At 44.4% G+C, this 19,599-nt stretch overlaps 1 protein-coding gene across 3 annotated transcripts; it reads right to left on the bottom strand.

Moving 5' to 3' along the window:
• Positions 1–1,504: 1,504 nt before the first annotated feature.
• On the bottom strand, positions 1,505–7,011 carry si:dkey-8e10.3 (serine/threonine-protein kinase SBK1). Of its 3 annotated transcripts, XM_062563181.1 has the most exons (5): positions 6,543–7,011; positions 5,385–5,549; positions 4,703–4,905; positions 3,869–4,196; positions 1,505–3,440 (listed from the first exon to the last, which is right to left on the bottom strand). In XM_062563181.1, exons 2-5 carry the CDS (start codon positions 5,545–5,547, stop codon positions 3,313–3,315), a joined length of 822 nt encoding a protein of 273 aa, XP_062419165.1. In that variant the 5' UTR covers positions 5,548–5,549; positions 6,543–7,011; the 3' UTR covers positions 1,505–3,312. The 3 variants fall into 3 exon arrangements, with proteins under 3 accessions (XP_062419165.1, XP_062419158.1, XP_037333606.1); XM_062563174.1 differs by having other exon boundaries at positions 3,325–4,196; XM_037477709.2 differs by lacking the exon at positions 6,543–7,011 and having other exon boundaries at positions 3,366–4,196; positions 5,385–5,617.
• Between the last annotated feature and the right edge of the window lie 12,588 nt (positions 7,012–19,599).

Here is a 19,599-nt window from a genome sequence, read left to right as displayed (position 1 = left end):
TTCCTAGAGTTTTAAAAAAGTAGGAAGGAAGTGAGCGCCTTCAGTTATCAAGCTCCTCTTTTGTGGAACTAGATTGCACTTTCAGTCCGGGAGGGGCAACAGTTAACCTCATATAAGATAAAGCTTAAGACTCTTTGATAACACTCATAGTCCTTAGATAAGCTGCCACAGGGCTGGACTGCCGGAGCACTACCTAGGACCCACGGAGCTCCTCTCTCCTCCCGCCTCACAGGGGCTGTTCTTGCAGTGGTCCTACCTTATGCCTCCATTACTACTCTCAATATTTGAATCTTTTCTATGATATGCATTGAACATATTGTACATCTTTTACGTTGTTCATTCTGTACACAAGTTGCGGGGAGAGGGATCTTGGCCATTCTCACTAATGTTTTCTATTTTTCTACTGTGTTTTTTTTTTTTTTTTCTGGGGGTCCTGTGCCGATTTGAGCCTTCTCTGGCAATTTTTTCATTTAGAAAATGAAAATCACTTAAATTGGTTTGTGGTAAACCGAGGTCTATGTATTTTAATAAAGTATAATATGATAAATATAGCTGACTTGACCTTATTGACAAATTATGAGTGTTTAATGACTGTAACTCCCTCTATGGTCACCAATGAGTGGTAGTTCTTCTACATTCTAACCAAAAGAGATAGTATGCCAAATAAATTATTTAAATTATCAATCAATTATCAATATATTTACATTGAAGCAGAGCTACTCCACAATCCATCCAGGTACCCACTGGTAACTCGGAAGGCAACCCCATCCAGGGGCAACTGGCCCAGGGCCCCAAAAGGGCCTCTCTAATCGTCACAGTGCGTGATGATTTACCAACCTACCCTTTAGGTACTCACGTATTCGAAACACGGCCCTCTAGTAGATAAGATAAACAGGGAAGTCCATAACCAGAGCGGCCTTCTCAACAGCATGGAACAATCTTTGATTGGCAGGCAAAGGAAACCATGTGACGATAAAAGTTTTAATTTTCCTGGAGATGAAACTTTGCTCATCTGCCTTGTCTACCGATGAGAGTTCGTGCCAATGAATTTAGCAGAAACGTATAATCTCTTCATCAGATGCAATTTTTTGCGAAGCAAGGTTTTTCTAGAGTTGAATACATGAATATACGCCTGCAAACACGGTTTAATCAAACACTGTGTCTGTTACAGCGTGTGTGTGTGTGTGAAGAGATTAGTCGTGAACTGTTTTGCATGACCAGTCTGGATGTGCAGTCGGGCCCAGAGGTCAGCTGAAAGATGACCCTGGTTAGTGTAATGTCCTCAATATAGCCTGTAAAGCAAGATGGGGGGCCAACGGTGTTGTGGCCCCAGCCCAAGTTTGGATCTGCCATTCCAACGCGGCCAACAGCGCCCTGAAGGCCCCCGGGATGCTGTTGAATCTGAAGGCGCTGTAGGAGGTCAGTTAAGTAGGTGAGAGGGGGGGGGGGGGGTACACGAGACACACAGACACTTGATAAAGTAATGAAGAAGTGGATTTTTATTCAACATCAACAAACGTAGATGCCCTGTTTACAGAAATACATTGTCACCTGTGCTTTTTAATACTTAAAACATAGCTCAAATACTAGAGCCTAAAAAAAGAGAATATATATATATTAGGGCTGTCAAAAATAGCGCGTTAACGACGTTAATTAGTTGTTTGTTGTTAATTACGTCAATTTTTTTAACACATTTCACGCATGCGCAGTGAGACAAATTATTCAGGTCAGGAAAGTACCTCTTCCTCTAGGGAATGCACTTCATCCTATACAACACATTACTGCCACCTGCAGGCATATGTCAGGCCGTCAGGTTCAGCAAGTCGTTTGCGCCAGTCCACGCTGAATATTCGCAGGCCATTAACAAAATCAAGCTCAGATCATTTGACCAACACAATAGCGGTTTCCTTTGCAGCGGCAGTCTCATCTTTTTCCGTTCTAATTGGCGCGCTTGACTTCAAGGTGTAACCTCTATTATTGTTCGGTCTGAAATGGCGCGCCCAGTGACGCATGGTGCAGCAATATTGTTCGGGTGGAAATCGGAAGAAATTCGGGGTAAGGGCGGTCCGGGAGATTTTTGGAAGGGGCTTTGAAATTCGGGAGTCTCCCGGAAAAATCGGGAGGGTTGACATGTCCGGTCATCGCAGCCCTGGACCATCAGGAGCACAAACTCGTTTTGCCGACCGCAGCAGAGTGGGATAAACTGCAGAGGCTCAAGACCCTTCTAGAGCCATGCAGGGAAATCAGTCTGTAACTTATCAAATAACATTGCTTTGATTATTTTCTGGAATGAATTAAACCAAGTCAATTATCAATAACATGTATTTATTTAAAAAATAATAATGATGATAATAATAATGATAATTATGTATCTGTGTCCTGTTATTTATCTTTGGTATGCATTTCAGAAAGAAAAAATGGTTAGGGTCAGGTGTAATTGCAAATAGTGATTAATCCTGATTAATGCACTGAAAATTCTGATTAATTTGATTAAAAGTGTTAATCATTTGACAGCCCTAATATATATATGTATATATATATGTACATATATATATATATATATTATTTAATGATTACTTTAGAAAGCATAAGCTGAACAGTAAACAGATTTTTGAGAAATTCCAGATATTTTGTGTGTTGTTGTAAGTGTTTACAACTAATGCTCCCTAATACTTTTACTCCAGTCTATTTCGGAAAGCAACATTTTAGTAGTTGCTTTCCTCCACTACTAGACCCCGAAAACAACAAGGGAAGTTTATTTTGAAGATATAGTTTTAATAAGAGCAGCAGATGCTACCATACAAACCGTAATAGGAAGATACATCGGCTCGGTGGCTAAGCATTTTCGATCAGTCCCAATTGTGAATACAGGCCTACCAAAGCGATATGAAAATTTACTCTACAGCTCTTTGTGTTGCTGTCTGACTCCTCTGGATTCTGAATTCAAGTTTCAGAACAATGTGGAGACAGCATATCCTTCACCTCTGCTAATCCCATTCCTAATACCTTGCTGCTTTCATGCACCAACCGCCAAGTCAAATTCCTCCCTTGTCTACCGATGAGAGTTCGTGCCAATGAATTTAGCAGAAAAGTATAATCTCTTCATCAGATGCAATTTTTTGCGAAGCAAGATTTTTTTAGAGTTGAATACATGAATATACGCCTGCAAACACGGTTTTATCAAACACTGTGTCTGTTACAGCGTGTGTGTGTGTGAAGAGATTAGTCGTAGAACTGTTTTGCATGACCAGTCTGGATGTGCAGTCGGGCCCAGAGGTCAGCTGAAAGATGACCCTGGTTAGTGTAATCTCCTCAATATAGCCTGTAAAGCAAGATGGGGGGCCAACGGTGTTGTGGCCCCAGCCCAAGTTTGGGTCTGCCATTCCAACACGGCCAACAGCGCCCTGAAGGCCCCCGGGATGCTGTTGAATCTGAAGGCGCTGTAGGACGTCAGTTAAGTAGATGTATGTCTGACATATTATGGCAATAAATGTTTCCTAATTCCCGCTTCCTAGTCTAGGCTTTTTAAAACATATAAATGACATAAAACACCACTAAGCAATAGGCTGTACCTCCACCTCAGCACTGACTCTTTCTGTGGTGGGCTGCTCCCCGATCACATTTACTTTCTTAAGCCAATCTTTCTCCACGTACGCTTTTACTTCCCCCACTGTACACCTCTTTCTTACATCCAGGGCCAGAAGCTTTCCAAACATCTCCATGGCCTCTGGAGTGAACCTTTTCCATAAGGGAGGAACGTCCTCCTCAGTGTCGGGTCTCTCTTCCATTTGGCACCAGTCGGCAAACTCCTGGTAAAAGTCGTCCGATTGCAGACAGCACTCCCAGGGAAAGTAACCGGTAAGGATACAGAAGATAACCACCCCGAAGGCCCAGGTGTCAAGGCTTGGCTCCACGCTAAGTGGAGGAGCGGTCACTTCTTTCTGGCCCTCCATCAGGGCCACGGTACAGAGCTCTGGGGACATGTAGGGAAGGGTTCCCATTATAAAGCGTATCAGAGTGCCTCTCTTCTGGGCAAGTCCAAAGTCCGCCAGCTTGACTTGGCAGCAACGATTGTCCAACAAGAGGATGTTTTCAGGTTTGACATCTCGATGGACCAGGCCGTGGCTGTGGATGAACTCCAGGGCGCTGGCAATCTGGAGGACACAGCGTTTTACTGAAGACTCTGGGATGCCCACCTGGAAGACAAATGAGTATCGGGGTTTGAGTCATTTTAAGGCATTTAAAAAAAAAGCCAGAATAAAAAAAGCAAAGCAAAGCTTAAAGAAAGAATGAAAGGCAGGATCCAAATGTGAAGCCCTTGGAACTACTGGCATTTGTACTGAGCACAGGGTCATCGTTACAGTTGCTGTGTCATATCTACACAATTTATTATTTTTACGGCTAAAGGAAAGTCTATAGAGAGTCCACACAACCTCCCATTTTGGATACATCACAAATTCCTTACCAGTAATGTTGAGGAAAACCACTTCCCCCCACAGTAGCTCTATGTATATTTCAGTCTGACAATATTCTTTTTTCTCTCTGCGTTTGTTTCTGCGTTTAATTTTCTTCTACAAAGTCAACTTTTTAGTTTTAGAAAAATTAATGAGCTGGTTCGAGTCCCAGTGAGACCTTTCCCTAAGAGCTTGAGACGAGGCGTACAGCGGTTTCAAGTGATGCAGTTTGACAATGTTTGACTCACCTTTGGCTGGATGACAGCAAACAGGTCCCTCCCGATGACAAGCTCCTGGGCGAAGCAGTAGTGCTCATTGGACTGGAAGGCGATGCCAAAGAGGCCCACGATGCAGGGGTGGCAGGACAGGTGTAAGGAGATGCAGTACTCTCTCAGAAAGCCCTGCAGCTTAGTCGAGGCTTTGGGCATCACTTTCAAGGCCATGGGAGTCCCTGCAGATCAAGCTTTACGTTATTATTATCACGATGCATACAATGCTTCTTTGTCCTACTAGAGAAACTGGGTCAGTCATGTGACCTCTAAGTGAAACTATGTTGTACACTAAAACGATTATCTTACACGTCGTTGGAAACCTCTTTGCCCACAGACACCCTCCACCCAAATCCCCCGTTCCAAAGCTCTTCAAATTCAAAGCTTGCAGGCCTCCAGTCGAGTGGATCATCGCTCCACTTTCCTCTCTTCTGACAGTGAGGTTCCTGTCAGAAGAGAGTACTCACCCATCTTGTCTTTTTTTAAGTTCAATTTTTCAATTTTTTTTGTGTTTTTTTTTTCAGGGAATAAGCAGGGCTTCAGATGAGTGCATGTAAAATCTTTTATTTACAAGATCAAAACCCTTGGGTACAGAAAAGAAGCTAATTACTAAAATGTTATTCTTTGCTGGAAAAGATTAAAAATCAAAGTGCAGTCATACCCCTGAAGCGATGTGTGACCAGTAGAACTTTGCCGTATTTCCCTCGACCGATCTCCTTGACGATGTTAAAGTGTTCCTGGATCTCCAGCCGACCGAGGCTCTGTGCCGTCAGCTCTATCAGCTCATCAATCAGGCTGCCCTCAGCAAGGTCCAGCTCAATCATCTCTGCACACGAACAGGCATACCAATACTTTACCAAAAAACCTTTGGGGTATGAACACGTAGAAGTACTTACCTATTGGAATGCAATGTACAAAAGAAACAGCCTCTTATGACCAAATGTTTTTAATCACTCACTTTTGTTTTTTATTTACACAAAATAAAAAAAACATATCAATAAATGTGATATACTTTGACACCCTGCAGCACATACTATAAAATCACGTGTTTCAGCTCGGCTTTTGATTGTGAAAGTGGCCCATCACTTGAGCATATCCCAACCCAGAAACCCATCTTAATGACCAAATGGCAATAGTATATCATCATCAATGTCCCTAATTTCAGAAAGAGTTCATTTAATTTTGCATTCATGGAAGAACATTTTGTGTGTTAAATTTTACGTCAAAGATGACAAGTGATTGCTTGGGCTATTTTGATAACTAAAACACCATTAATGGGTTTTGGTGTACCATCCTTCCAAAGACTTTCTCACGTCAAACGGGGATGGAAGGGAAGCATAAAAACAGTCAGCTTATTTTGATCTCTTCATTTCTGTTGTGTTTTCTACGGTTCGACCCCTTTAGCCAGTAGGATGTTGAACTCTGACCTCAGATCTCTGTAAGTAGTTGACTTTGCTTACAGTTTTGACACTTGGACATTTTCAACATTTACTTGGTCTTAACTTCCAATCTCTCTTCTCTATATGCCTTTAACCCCAAATACTTGATTTCAACACTATTCAATTCAATTCATTTAATTTTGTATAGCCCAAAATCGCAAATTACAAATTTGCCTCAGAGGGCTTTACACGTGCAACATGCTCTGTCCCGAAACTCTCACATCAGCACAGGAAAAACTCCCCAAAAATGAAGAAAACCCCTAGCCACACACACTGTTTAAAAGGAGCTATTAATGCCAGGGATAGCATCCAATAGAAACAACATGGGACATTTCAAATTGATTAACAACGTTTCGCTATTGATCAGTTTCACGTCTTACCTCTTTTGGAATGGTTCCCAATATAGGCACTGCAGTCTGAAAACAGTCAAAGCCAAACACACAGAAGGACTCACACTGCCATGTTATCAATACATAGAAGAAGTGCTGGCTGATGGTCCGTCCTCCACCGTGCTCCACGGTGCTGCTACTGCTGCTGCGTGGATCCGCCTGCAGAGTGGACCTGGGAGCTTTTCACTGCTCCACACCCAGCTCTGCTCTCCAATGCTGTGATGGAGCCAGAGCCCACTTTGACAGCTGATTACAAACTGCCTCTGCACACACACACACACACACACACGCAGATGTAAGCATGTAACGGTTGCACAAAATCAAACAGTTATTTTGAGTGCGCACTAAAATGGAACGCTCGGGTCAATATGAACAGGTATTGTACATTATAATGTACACTCAACCAATCAGGATTCTGGATTTCATCTACTCATATTAAAATTAAGAATAAGTCAAGTTAATGTTAATTATTGTCTCAACATTGAAAAATGAGATGTCACCAATTTAAAGGGATCTTCTAGGATATTCACAAAAGCAAAAAAATGATGAGTCATTGTAGTTTTGGCATAGTGTGTAACAATACGTTTTGACTTGTGGCTCTGGCTGCCTTCCCTGCAGGTTCTGGAAGTGGGTGTTGCACAGGCTCATTATGAGGATGCACCTGGTGCTATCAGTGACACTGGCAAATTATCTCTTCTTCCTGAAAAACCTTTTTGGTTTTTATGGTTTGTCTCTAGCACCATACAACATTGCAGATACACTTTCATCTCATGTACTAACCTACAGCTCCGAAATGACTCACACCAGATGCGTTTAATTTTAAAGTTACATTTTCATATTTCATCTTTTCATCAAGTAAATAAATATTCTTCTAATTTGCTTGGTTCTGTGCGTCTTTTTTGTTTACCGTGTCACTGGCAAGACTTTGACCATCCTAGTTTCGAAAAGGTTGATTCATAGCGCAAGGATTTTTGATGTATTCACCTCCACCCTTTGACTCTAAGGGTCTCAAAATACAAGATCTTTTGTAGGGAGGAATTCCCTTTTTTTTCAAGCCATCTGCGTAACTCGTGGTCATCAGTTATTGATGAAGTGAACCCCTCCAAAATACATTGAACCTACTATTGGCTTTTTCAGTTTTATGCCAACCTTCTAATGATCACAACCTAATGCTCATAATAATCTGTTGCCTAAAATTGCACCAGTTTGTTAAACTTGACAGATTAACTAATGTCTCTAAATCGCAATGTAAATGTGGCCATGAGAGTAAGACTCAATGCCTCATGATTAGAACTTTCCACTTCAGCACATGGCCTTGAACTGGAAGCCATGAATGCACTCAAGCCGTGGCACTCGTACAGACAAGTCCCCTGAGTTGTCGGCCACAACTCGGTGTCTGTGAGTGCATGTGCGCTTCATTTACTCAACGCTGTGACCCCTGCTATTTATTCTGATGGCACCGAGTGCCCATATGAGCAAGACTAACCGATGCAAAGAAACGGATACTTTGGTGTGTTAGTATCCACAGAGCTGTGGTGGTTTAATGAGGTGTCAGTCACTACCATCCTGCTGTTGGCTTTCACTGATTTCACTACAAAGCGCTGTTTTGTTGGAAATGACTGTGTGAATAAAGCTAATATTATTTTGGGTTGCCCATCCAAAAAGGTGGTTGAACATAAACATTAACATGGATTGAGTATCTACATTGGCTCATTATGGTCTGAGACAAGTGTAGATGAATGAATAGTGCATGTGTGATCAACATGGATTCTACAAGCATCCCGTTATGCCATGTAGCAGTCCACCAACATCATAGCAGCCCTCCCCATTGCTTTGTGAGGCTACCGTGATTCGTTATGTTGTGGAGCGAATTTTCAAGGTTGATCATCGTGTTACGCTGTCACCACAAACATGGGGTCACGTCATATTTAGGATCTTTTACATCGCAGGATGGTGCAGAGTCTTTGAGGGGCCAGAGGGGTCCATATTCCAACTTCCTGGCCCGTCCCAGTACCACTGCTGTCCTCACAGTTTCAAAGGAATGGAATTACAGAGCTGTGACATGCCCGGACTTCTTGCAGCTCCTTTGGCAAACATTGTGGGATCAACTTTTTGAAGAGAGCACATGGAGTGTAATTTTAGCTTTGAGTGAAGGGATAATAGTGACAAACATATTGCTATTTCACATCATTAATATGGAGAGGCGGATACTTTTAAGATTAGTCTGCTCTCTCAAAGCCTTGGAGCAAGGGGAGTTCAAATCTTACAAAAGCCCATCAGTATTGGGTTGATAGTCAAAACACAAACAGCAAGTTCAGCAAACATGTGGCGGTGCTCGTAGTACCAACGTTCAATCATTGTTCTAATTCTCATATTCGTATAGTTGTACTTCTGACACAGAGCATTGCTATCACTGCTAGCAACATGCTTGTCAGGTTCAGACAGACGAAAGTGCAAAAGGTACACTTTGCACTAAGATATTTACATCATGAATCGCCAATAAGGAAAAACATGTGGCGAGGTGGCCTGATATGTTATGTCACTACTAAATGTTTTAATCCCTTGGGAACTCAACTGTAAGCTCAAATGATATAGCATTTGCCAGTTTAGGCTGATTTGTCATGTTCTGCTTCTGGTCAATAGATGAATGTAAAATGTCATGTTTAGCTCTGGCTTTGGTCTCCAACAACTACCCTGGGAACGTCTCTCGGTTAAGTATGTAACCTTCGTTCCCTGAAGGGAACGAGAAGCTGCGTAAAAACGCTGTGGGACCGCGTCATGAAGCACGTGTGAAATCTAACCAATGGCGAGCTGGTACGTCATAGGCGGGCGACGCCGGGACCAGGGCGCTATAAAGGGACCCGAAGGGCAGGACCATTCATCTCTGAAAGGCCGAATCAAGTGCCACGGGCAGGCCGGGAGTATGGTAGAAAGTTTACGCAGCGTCTCGATCCCTTCAGGGAACGAAGGTTACATATGTAACCGAGAGACGTTCCCTCTGAGGGAACACAAGCTGCGTAGAAACGCTGTGGGAACCCAATACCCACTCACCATATGAGCAAGTGGCCGTAGTGTGAAGTTTAAGACGCACACACAGACGAGAGCACCTGTGCTCCAGGTGTAGCGTTAAGGTCAAGGCGTTAAAACCTCACGAACGTGTGGGGAGAGGACCCGCCTGCCGCCATGCAAACGTCGTATAGCGATACTCTTCCCGACAACAGGGCTTTAAAATCCGCCATACCCCTAGTAGAATGGGCCCGGACAGCCAAAGGTGCGGGCTGGCCGGCCGATTCATAAGCAAGTGTGATGGCCTCAACCGCCCACTTGCTCATCCTCTGCTTAGTCACCGGGCCACCAGTATTGGGGGGCCCGAAGCACACAAACAGCTGTTCGGAGAGCCTACACAGGGCAGTCCTGCGGACGTACAGGTCTAGGGCTCTGACTGGGCAGAGGAGGTTAAGCTTCGCCTGGTCCGACGCTTTTTCTTCTCAGGAACGGGGGAGGACAGAAAGCCTGCAGCACCATAGGCCTGACCGTCGCGGACGGGACCTTAGGTATATAGCCAGGGAAGGTAGTAAGAACGCCTTCACTATACCGGGTGCAAATTCCAAGCACGATGGGGCCACCGAGAGGGCTTGCATATCTCCAACTCTTTTGAGGGAAGAAATAGCAAGCAGGAAGAGGGTCTTAAGAGCCACATACTTCCTGCAACCTCCGCCATGGGCTCGAAGAGAGCAGCGGAGAGACCCTCTAGTACGATGACTAAGTCCCAAGACGGAACTCCAGTGCTGGCTGCTGGCCTCAGCCTCAGGGTGCCAATAAGGAAGCGGGATGCCAGCAGGTGTCTCACTAGGGAACGCACGTCTAGTGGGGCATGGGTTGCCGACAGAGCCGTCACATATACTTTGATGGTGGACGTGGATAAACCTGTGGCAAAACGCTCCTGCAGGAACTCCAGTACTGAACCGCCTGGGCAGTTAACTGGGTCAAGCTGTCATTGCCCACACCAAGTGGCAAAGAGCCTCCATCTACCGGCATACGCCTTCCTCGTGTCGGGGGCTCTGGAGTGGAGGATGGTCTCCACGACCTCGGTCGAGAGACCGGCTCCCAAGAGGCGGGTCCCCTCGAGGGCCACGCCGATGGTTTCCATAGCTCGAGGCGAGGGTGAACGATGGACCCTGACGCCTGAGACAGCAGGTCCACCCTGATGGGAGTCTCAAACGGAGGACCTGCGAGGAGCGACAATAAGGTCCGAGAACCATACTAGGGCCGGCCAGATCGGGGCTACTGCCACCGACAGTGAGTGGTCTCTCTGAAGGCAAACAGGTCTACCTCGGTAAGTCCGCCTTTCCACAGGAGCTCCACCACCTCGGGGTGGAGTCTCCCGTCCCCAGGCCTCGGCCCCTGTCTCGACAGGATGTCTGCCCCCATATGGCCAGCGCCCGCAGGCAACGCCGAGTGACCTTGATCAGACCGCGCTGGTTTCCCCTCGGGGAGAACCCCTTGGCCCTGAGCCACCACTGCAACGGTCTCAAGTATAACGGGCCGCAAAGGATCACGTAGGATGCCGCTGCCAGGAGACATAAGAGTCTCTGAAACTGTTACACAGTGAGTGGCTGGCCTAGCTTGTCCTGCTTGACTGCAGAGAGGATCGAAACTACTCGAGCGGGAGACAGATGTGCCCGCATCATGGTCGAATCCCAACGGCCAGGAAGGTGGTCCTATGCACTGGGGACACTATGCTTTTCCTGGCGTTGAGTCTCAGCCCCAGACGGTTGATGTGGGCAAGCACAACACCTTGAAGTTTCTTCGCAGCTGACGAATACAAAGCTGCATGCGGGTTGTAAACACGAGCGGAGACCGGCATCCCTCAGGACGCCGACACCTCAGCGTGGACGTCCGGGAAGAAAGGCAAGCTCCGGCGCGGAGGTACTCTACGGGAAGGCAGAAACCGTTCATGCAGCTTACCGGAAGCAGTAGGCTGCTGTTTACCCGCCGGCCAGCTGATATGAAAACCTGTCAGCGGCTCGGGTGAGGACCTCCAGCAGTTCTTTGGCGGCAGCGGGGGAATGAGGCGCCTCGACGTCAGCCTCCGCTCACCACGTCCAGCTCCTCTGAGCTGGAGGAACGTGAGAGCGGTGTCTCGTCCGGGGTGGAGGAAGCCGCCGAGCGTGCTTCCAACGCCGGAAACGAGCGCCTGGGTCACGCGGTGAAGGGCCGGGAAAAGGCCTCAGCCGTCCCGGGAAAAGGCCTCAGCCGTCCCGGGAAAAGGCCTCAGCCGTCCCGGGAAAAGGCCTCAGCCGTCCCGGAATCCTCTGCGAGATCCATTTGTGATCCCCATAAAGACATCCGGCGCTCTGCCTCAGCACGAGCTGGACCGGAGCCGCGGGGAGCACGCCTCATCGAGCCGTCCTCCGCGAAGAGGGCTCGACGGGAGAGACGGGGGTGCCATGACAGGCGCTCACAGTCTGCACAGCTCGAGGGCTAGCTGAGCGTGCTCCACGCCCGGGCAGACAACACACAAGGCGTACGAGTCGCTGCCCGTAATGAAACGCGGGGGGACACACTGGAAAAAACGCTCAGCCATTAATAAGTGGAAAAACTTAGTGACTTTAGTGACACGCACTAGATGAAGGCACAGAGATGAATGGTCCTGCACTTCGGGTCCCTTGATAGCGCCCTGGTCCCGGCGTCGCCCGCCTATGACGTACCAGCTCGACATTGATTAGATTTCACACGTGCTTCATGACGCGATCACGCAGAGGCGTTCCCACAGCGTTTTTACGCAGCTCGAGTTCCCTGAGAGGGAACTCTGGATGTTGGCTACATTAACCACTACGTTCACAAGCTACTGTTTTTTCCTACTTTGTCAATTGTATTGTGCTGTGCAACTACATTAGTGAATTTTCACTGTAATAATCCGGCCTGTCCCGGAAAACAGCAATGAGACTGAGGCAAAAACAGTTAAGCTGCAGGCCTTAAAACCAGCTCAGAAGAACTGTAGGATTAATAAAGATCTACTCACCCCTGCCCGACTACAACTATAGCCCATACTCAATACTGCTCAGGGGGTTCAGTTCTTTATCATTACTCGTATTGGTATAATTAATCAGCTGTTTAATAGATACATATTTTAAATCGAGTAAGGTGTTTTCACAAATTACTTATCTCAAATAGCTGTTCTGAACAATAACCAAATAAACAGGAGGCTGAACGACATGGGACGTTTAGTTCACGGCTTAAACATTAGGAAATTTAGCCCTTGTATAAATTACATTAAAATGTCATAAATTATAAAAGGGCTGCCTGGGCGGAGCGTTATCTCAGCTATTAAGTGACACTTGGCAATCAGCAGCTGTGAGAGGAAAGCTGTATTAATCACCAGTAGTGATTCGGGTTATAAGGTTCCTGCGCGTGACAAACTGCATATTCGCCTTCCAACTCTCAATGACAGATGCTTCGTACATCGATCACATACACACGGCTTCAACGTTATATAATACATTCTTCAGCTGCTGCTGAAGGTTAATGATTAGTGCACCATCCAGAATTAGTTTTTATGGTTGTCCTTATGTATTGGCAATCAGTGATTCAGTATCTATAATCACAAAATCAGCCCATGATCAGTATGAACTTTCTGCAAATTTTCGGGATTTTTTTTTGATGATTTTAATGTATTAAACAATAACTTTTACTTCTGTAAAAGTTATTGTTTAATACTTATTATTGATGAAAATGAATAGTATTCAGTGCTAAATATGTATGTGTGATAGGCTACAGAAAATGTCTGTTGCAATATGTATAACATCCAGGACTCTGATGGTCAAACACAGGGAGGTGGTCAGTGGGCCCTAATATAGAAATGTTAGTCAGTGGATGGGCTTTACAGCAGTGCTAGTGTTGATGGAAAGGGTGAAGACAGGCTGCTCAGATATGGTTACAGACGAATGGCTTGACTGTCAGATTTCTGCCCAATAGAGCGATACCTCTGGAAACACAATATATTTGTTGTCAAACTCACCTGATGAACTGGATCAAAGAGTTAAATTGTATTCTTTAGTGACAGAGTTGAAATCATGAATTCAAATTTTAAGCTGTTGAAAATGTTACCCACATGTTTGTCCAATATTTTAGGCTCCGGCGACCTTTAATCATATTTGTTCCGATATTTATTTTATTTTTGGGGCCTATCAGTTAACCATAGTGACAAATTAAATTCTAAGTTTTAAAAAAAAAAACACTTCCAGAAAATCCTTCAATTAAAGGGCTCTTTGATGTGGGCTTCGTCTTCTCTTTGGTGATGAGTAGAGAGGAAGTCAGTTGGTTGGTCGTGAACAAAAATAATTTGGATAGTTATGGATATGGTTGACAAAATCTGAATAGTCTAAACATATTCAAGTGCTAGGTGGGCAAGACAGAATAAACAACGTGTTCCTATTTTACTAACATGAATACTCAAAGTAGCTTTGCACAGCTAATACCTATTTTCAGGCTGGTATGTAGATTTGGAGCAACTCATGGTCAAACGATAGTAATACTCATTAAATGGAGAGGTTGGGAAGAGAAATAGGTTTTTAGAATTGGAAAGTTAAAACCTTGGGAGCTAATGTTGGCAGTGTACGTTAGCACATTATTTACTAGAGTACTAGCGAGAGAAGAAGTCTAATTGTATAGAAGCTTGAGAAAAGGACTCTACTTGGAACTTGATTAATTATCTCAGTAAACATGTGTTTATGATCTCAATCTCTAGTTTAAGTCTCCTTCATTACAGAATGATCTTAATTTAGTATTCCTAGAGCAAAGCCTCTTCAAAGATCTGACTGGAACAAATGAGCTGTGAAAGCAGCACAAGGGGCCAGAGGGAGATAGCTACCCGATGACTGCTGCACTACATCCCAGTTATGACCAGGATGCCTGTTTTGATACCTCCTGAAATACCAAACTATGGAATAGTTTAGGCCGTCCTCACACCACAGTCACGTTACAACATGCACTCCTCTCTTTCTTATCGCTGTGCAAATCTTTTTTATTTATCGCTTTTTTCATCATCTGATCCAAAACAACAGGCCCCTGTGGCTCCTGCTAATTGAGTTAAATATCTGGCATGAAGCTGAACTATCACTATGTTGCTCCAGCTATTCCTGACATGGGGTAACATGGTGGCACGCGGATTCCGCCGAGATTTTATCAGGGAACTGTATCCGCATAGCGCCATAGCACGTACGCCGTGATCCCCCTGGAGGTCTTTCTGAGTTGTTGGATACGCTGTGTTGTGTTGAATCAACAACTTCTGTCATAGTAGAACTGTGTCCTGTCTGGTTAGGTGTAACACTAAGAATAGCTCAATGGTATCTGATATTCTGTAAACTTGGCTGATAAGAGTGTGGCAATGCTCAGAGGGAGGTGGCAATATCAGAAAAAAGGTCTCAGTCACTAAATCTTTATGGTGTCACATGAAGGAGGAAAGCAAGCTGGCAAGTTCTAAACATTTACAGTTCCATGGTGACTAACACAAATCCAGCTCCTGTTAAAAACTGTGTCTGGATGATTGCCGCTTCCAACTGCACCTGATGCTAGCCGTTAGCCCGTTTGATAGCTTGTTAGCTTGGATTGGTGACCGGACTCCATTGCCTTCACATCATACTTCTCTGCTGAGGGAACCGTCCTGTGTGCGCAAGCACATCCAAACGTCTCTTTAAAGCAATATTACCAATATAGTAGCACCTACACTATAATCATTCAGTGCAGTGATGGGATATTGTAAAAAAGGCACATCTGGTTGTATCCTGTTAGAAGTGCAAGGTCTTTCTGGACTGGTCGCAATGTAGCCACATGGATGTATCGTACAGCTTGGGGTACCCGTACATAACGTTACTGTTCACTTACGCTCCATTTTTTTCTGATTCGGCAAATGTCAAAAGCTGATAGCTATTGTGCCGCAGTGTCAAGCCATTGAAAAGCCTTCGAAGTTGAAACATTTCAACTTTCACGTTTGGTGCGTTTGGCCATTTAACGCAAATTCGCCTGAATTTGTGCATCTTTACCACAAGCTGAACAAATTGCGTTTCTGCGTCGCTCCAGTCTCAACGCGTATGCTCACAGACTTTTTATGTGATTCTGTGGTGCAAATCATTTGCGTAACGTTTTTGTGTGAACGCAACAGTCTTATCTTTCCCTGCCTTTCGTGCCCATGGTTAACCATGGTAACCTCGCCTGGTGTGTTTTTTCCTCTCGTTTACCTTGTGCATAATTATTCCCACCTGTGTTCGATCACCTGCACCTCCCCAGTGTATTCAAACCACGTGTGTTCCTTGTCTAGTGTTTGGTTTGAACAGTCAGGTTAGCAACAAAAGCTTAGCAAGAGCAAACTAAATATTTTTTGATAACTCAGGAAGGGAGCAGGTACAAGGTCAAGGGAACATCTAGATACAAGTCCAAGCCCCTGGATAAATCAAGAATGACAGACAAAACCAAACACTAGACAGGGCACACACACACACAACCGTAGATGAAAGGGGAAATGCTGCCACCTAGTGATGCCTAAGGCATTATTTAAATGAAATGAATGTGCCCTTCATTTTTTTAATACCGTAGATAATGTTGCACCATGTGTAACCCGAGCCCTCAGCAGCGCTATCCTGGCTCTATCCCCATGTGACATGGGAGAGAGAAACCAGATAGCTTCCTCCGGAGCCTGGTCGTTCTGCACACATCAACATCTCAGTTTACTGAACGTAACCGGATCACTGATGTCCCCCCTTCGATTCACGTTGCAACAACCGGAGACGATGAAGCACATTTGATCACTTTACAGCAGGGTTCGAAATGACTTAGGACTCTTGGGGGGTCCCCTAAAATGTAACTATAAAAAATGACTACCTTGCTACACTATATACTGCAGGCAAAATTGTATTGACATATTTTGAAGGTGGGATAATGGTCTTGGGATGTTTTTCATGGTTTAAAATGATGAACTAAATCCGCACAGCAAAATTCAGTCACTAAATTTCTTGAATACATGTTTTCATACGTGGTTGTGATGTAGTGCTCACTTATACAATCGTGAACGCTGCAATGGATTTGTGATGCGTTTTGTAGATTTTCAGCAATATGTTTGTGAATGTGCTGCTGTTAGCTGGCAGGTTGTTTGGCTTCATACACATACAGCAAAAAACGTTGACAAACGCACTCTAATCATTACGTTACACTGGGTATCTAAGTTAGTTAATGCAACTTTTGATATAGGAACACCAACTCCAAACATTTTACTATAATAAGCAATTATTATGGAGATATAAACATAATCGAAGCACTTACAGGATTTTCATGAGGGATTTCACTCTTTGTGAGGCCACAACAACAATGTGATGCTATTAGCTGCCCTGATTGCTACCCAATCGCGCTAGGGAATAAATAAATTATTGTTAGTAATATAAAACGTCACTAAAGACCTATCATTTTTAATGTTAAAAATATTTGTCGGGGACCCGCCAAAATCTAAAAATAAATTCTTATAGGGGGTCCCTAATGACTTATAGGGGGTCCGGGACCCCCCCCCCCCCAGATCCCCCTCATTTCGAACTCTGCTTTACAGGCAGTGTGTATTGCTATTATGTGTTATTTCACTCTCATGTCCAATGTGACGACAGTGCATACAGATGTTCATGAAACATGACAAAATGATCAACTTCTCATCTCACACCGGGGATTGAACAGCAGCCTAGCAATCGGTACCTGCTAGTCTCCTAGTAAATGTACTTCCAAATGTTTACTTTTATTCATTAATATATTATTATTAATACATTCATTAAATAGGCAAGTGTTTAATCTGGACTTAACGAAGTTGACTCAGCAGACCTGCAGCTTTCTGGGACTAAATAATGCAATAGCAAAGACTGTATATATTACAAAAGACTTCCCCGAGGGGCCACGTAAAAGGGCCAGCGGGTCAACAGGCAGAGAGGAAGCTGAAGTTCTGAGTGACAGCTCCACAAGGAGACCCACAGCAAGCACCGTCACCCACACTACATGTCCGCCTGCTGCCATGGCTAAACGTTTGATCGGAGGTCAGAGTGTCAGAATGAGCTGACACTGGGATGGGGGTGAGGAGGAAGTTTGTGTGAATTCATTTGCAAGGCGGTTGAACAGCAAAAAAAAAACAGAAAAAAAACAGGAAGTGGATTGTTTATAAAGTGAAATACGGCAGTGTTTGACTTCCACAGAAAAAGGAAGTGTGGGGTTACTGGAAAGGGGCCTCCTCTTCCCACATGTATCTTCCCTTATTTTCAAATATCCATCTTGTCTATGAAAACTTAGCCATTAAAATGAAGAACAAACCCGATGTCTACTGCACATAAATGTTCCATTACTTTCCACTTCCATTCCTCTCTACACTGTCTGTTACAGTTTTTTACAATTACTAATAGCTTCTAATTACAAAACCGTGATGCCATTTTTCAAAACTCTTGATACAAAACTGCATGCACAATCTACCAGCCTGTATTTGCCCCCATACTCTCCTTTCCTTGACCTGATTGAGGAATCCTCCTCCTCGGGCCATGAATGAAGCATGCAACGTCATCACATTACATTACATGTCATTTAGCTGACGCTTTTATCCAAAGCGACGTACAATAGGTGCGGGAATATCACGGGAGACCTGTGGTTACAGGGATGTATTTACATTTAGTACAATAATGAAACCTGCATCATCTATTTTGTACGGCCATACTGACTGAGTGTACAAAGAACCAAATAGTGAAACTATGGGTATCTTGTGTGGGGGTGATCTAAATGAATGTTCCCATGGTATTTCATGATGAATCCGTTGTTTCTACTAATGAACCTGCAAATGAAAGGTTTCTTTAAACATTTGATTGTGCAATGCAATGTTTTGAACATTGGAGAGACTGTTGTGTGTTTTGAAAAATGACATCAAATAGTATCAAAGTGATAAAAAAAAAACTGTAATAGATTATTCAGCCTGATTTATACATAATGTTATTCCTAAAAACATGGAGATGGCTGTTGGCAGGATTTTTTTATGGAAAAATAAAAAATTGATTCCGACTACTGGGAAAATGTTATAGTACTATATTAGTGATGTTTTTTATTTACCCTCTTCACCTGTTGTGTCTCCATTATAAGACCGTTCACTCGCACATCCGGTGAGTCATGTTGAACCCAGCAGGGGGCGCTCTGACACAGGTAAAAGAAGGAAAGAAAGTATGAAAGTGTACTGATATTATATGAACCACTGAACCCGTCCACATTCCACGCTTACCTATAATCTTAGTAAAAAGATAAGCTTCAGATTTCAAAAAATGGAAATGACACGAATAAAAAAGCGGAATAGAGAACAGACAGTCCTTATCTCTCGCATCCAGAAGGCACCGCGCGGCTGCGTCTCACCATTGGTCTCGTCACGTGGCTCCTTCCTTCCTCTTTGGTCCGACAGAAGCGTTTGGTTTCTAAGAATTCATTGCGTGGCTTCCCACGCGCATCTTGAGCTTGATATGATCACTCGTTTGTCACACAACGGTGAACCGTCCTCGTTGTGTTGGCAGCGCGCCCCGTTGCACTGCACACGTGCACGCGCGTTCTTCCCGCCATGTGTGTTTTATTCAAACCTTCAAATGACAATTGCACGTGATTTGAGAGTTGTTTGCAAAGAAGACAATGTCAGTCAGTGGAGACCCGTCCTATGTTTAGGTCGTCAGACCTAAACATGGAGCAGAGTGGATTCCCCGCATCGACGGACACACGCGCACACACACACACACACGGACGCACACACAGTGGCAGTCTCTCTCCTCCCCCTAACATGCAATCACGAGGCTAATCTCTTTCCAGGTGCTCTGGTGGATAATGACCTAATATAGTGGAGTGTGTATCGCTGTGTGTGAGTTTATGGCCTTGTTCCTGCTGACAAGTGTAAATTGTGATTGTATAATAATGAGCAGTTTGTGGCTGCATGTGTGCGGTGCTGAACTATGCCAGCCTTGTGGTTTAATGTCACATTAGTCTCCAGTGGCTTGTTCCTCAGAGC

Source organism: Pungitius pungitius, chromosome 1 (assembly GCF_949316345.1).
Source record: "Pungitius pungitius chromosome 1, fPunPun2.1, whole genome shotgun sequence".
Lineage (NCBI taxonomy): Eukaryota > Metazoa > Chordata > Actinopteri > Perciformes > Gasterosteidae > Pungitius > Pungitius pungitius.
The sequence above is the reverse complement of the archived record's forward strand: the minus strand, read 5'-3'. Positions and strand labels throughout refer to the sequence as shown.

Bases quoted from the DNA above. Each gene is read 5' to 3' on its own strand.
- si:dkey-8e10.3 (XM_062563174.1), bottom strand. From the start codon at position 5,547: ATGATTGAGCTGGACCTTGCTGAGGGCAGCCTGATTGATGAGCTGATA. The intron at 4,906-5,384 runs GTATGACTGCAC...CTTGATCTGCAG, and splicing joins GGTCACACATCGCTTCAGGG to GGACTCCCATGGCCTTGAAA. The intron at 4,197-4,702 runs GTGAGTCAAACA...TTTGTCTTCCAG, and splicing joins TTGCTGTCATCCAGCCAAAG to GTGGGCATCCCAGAGTCTTC.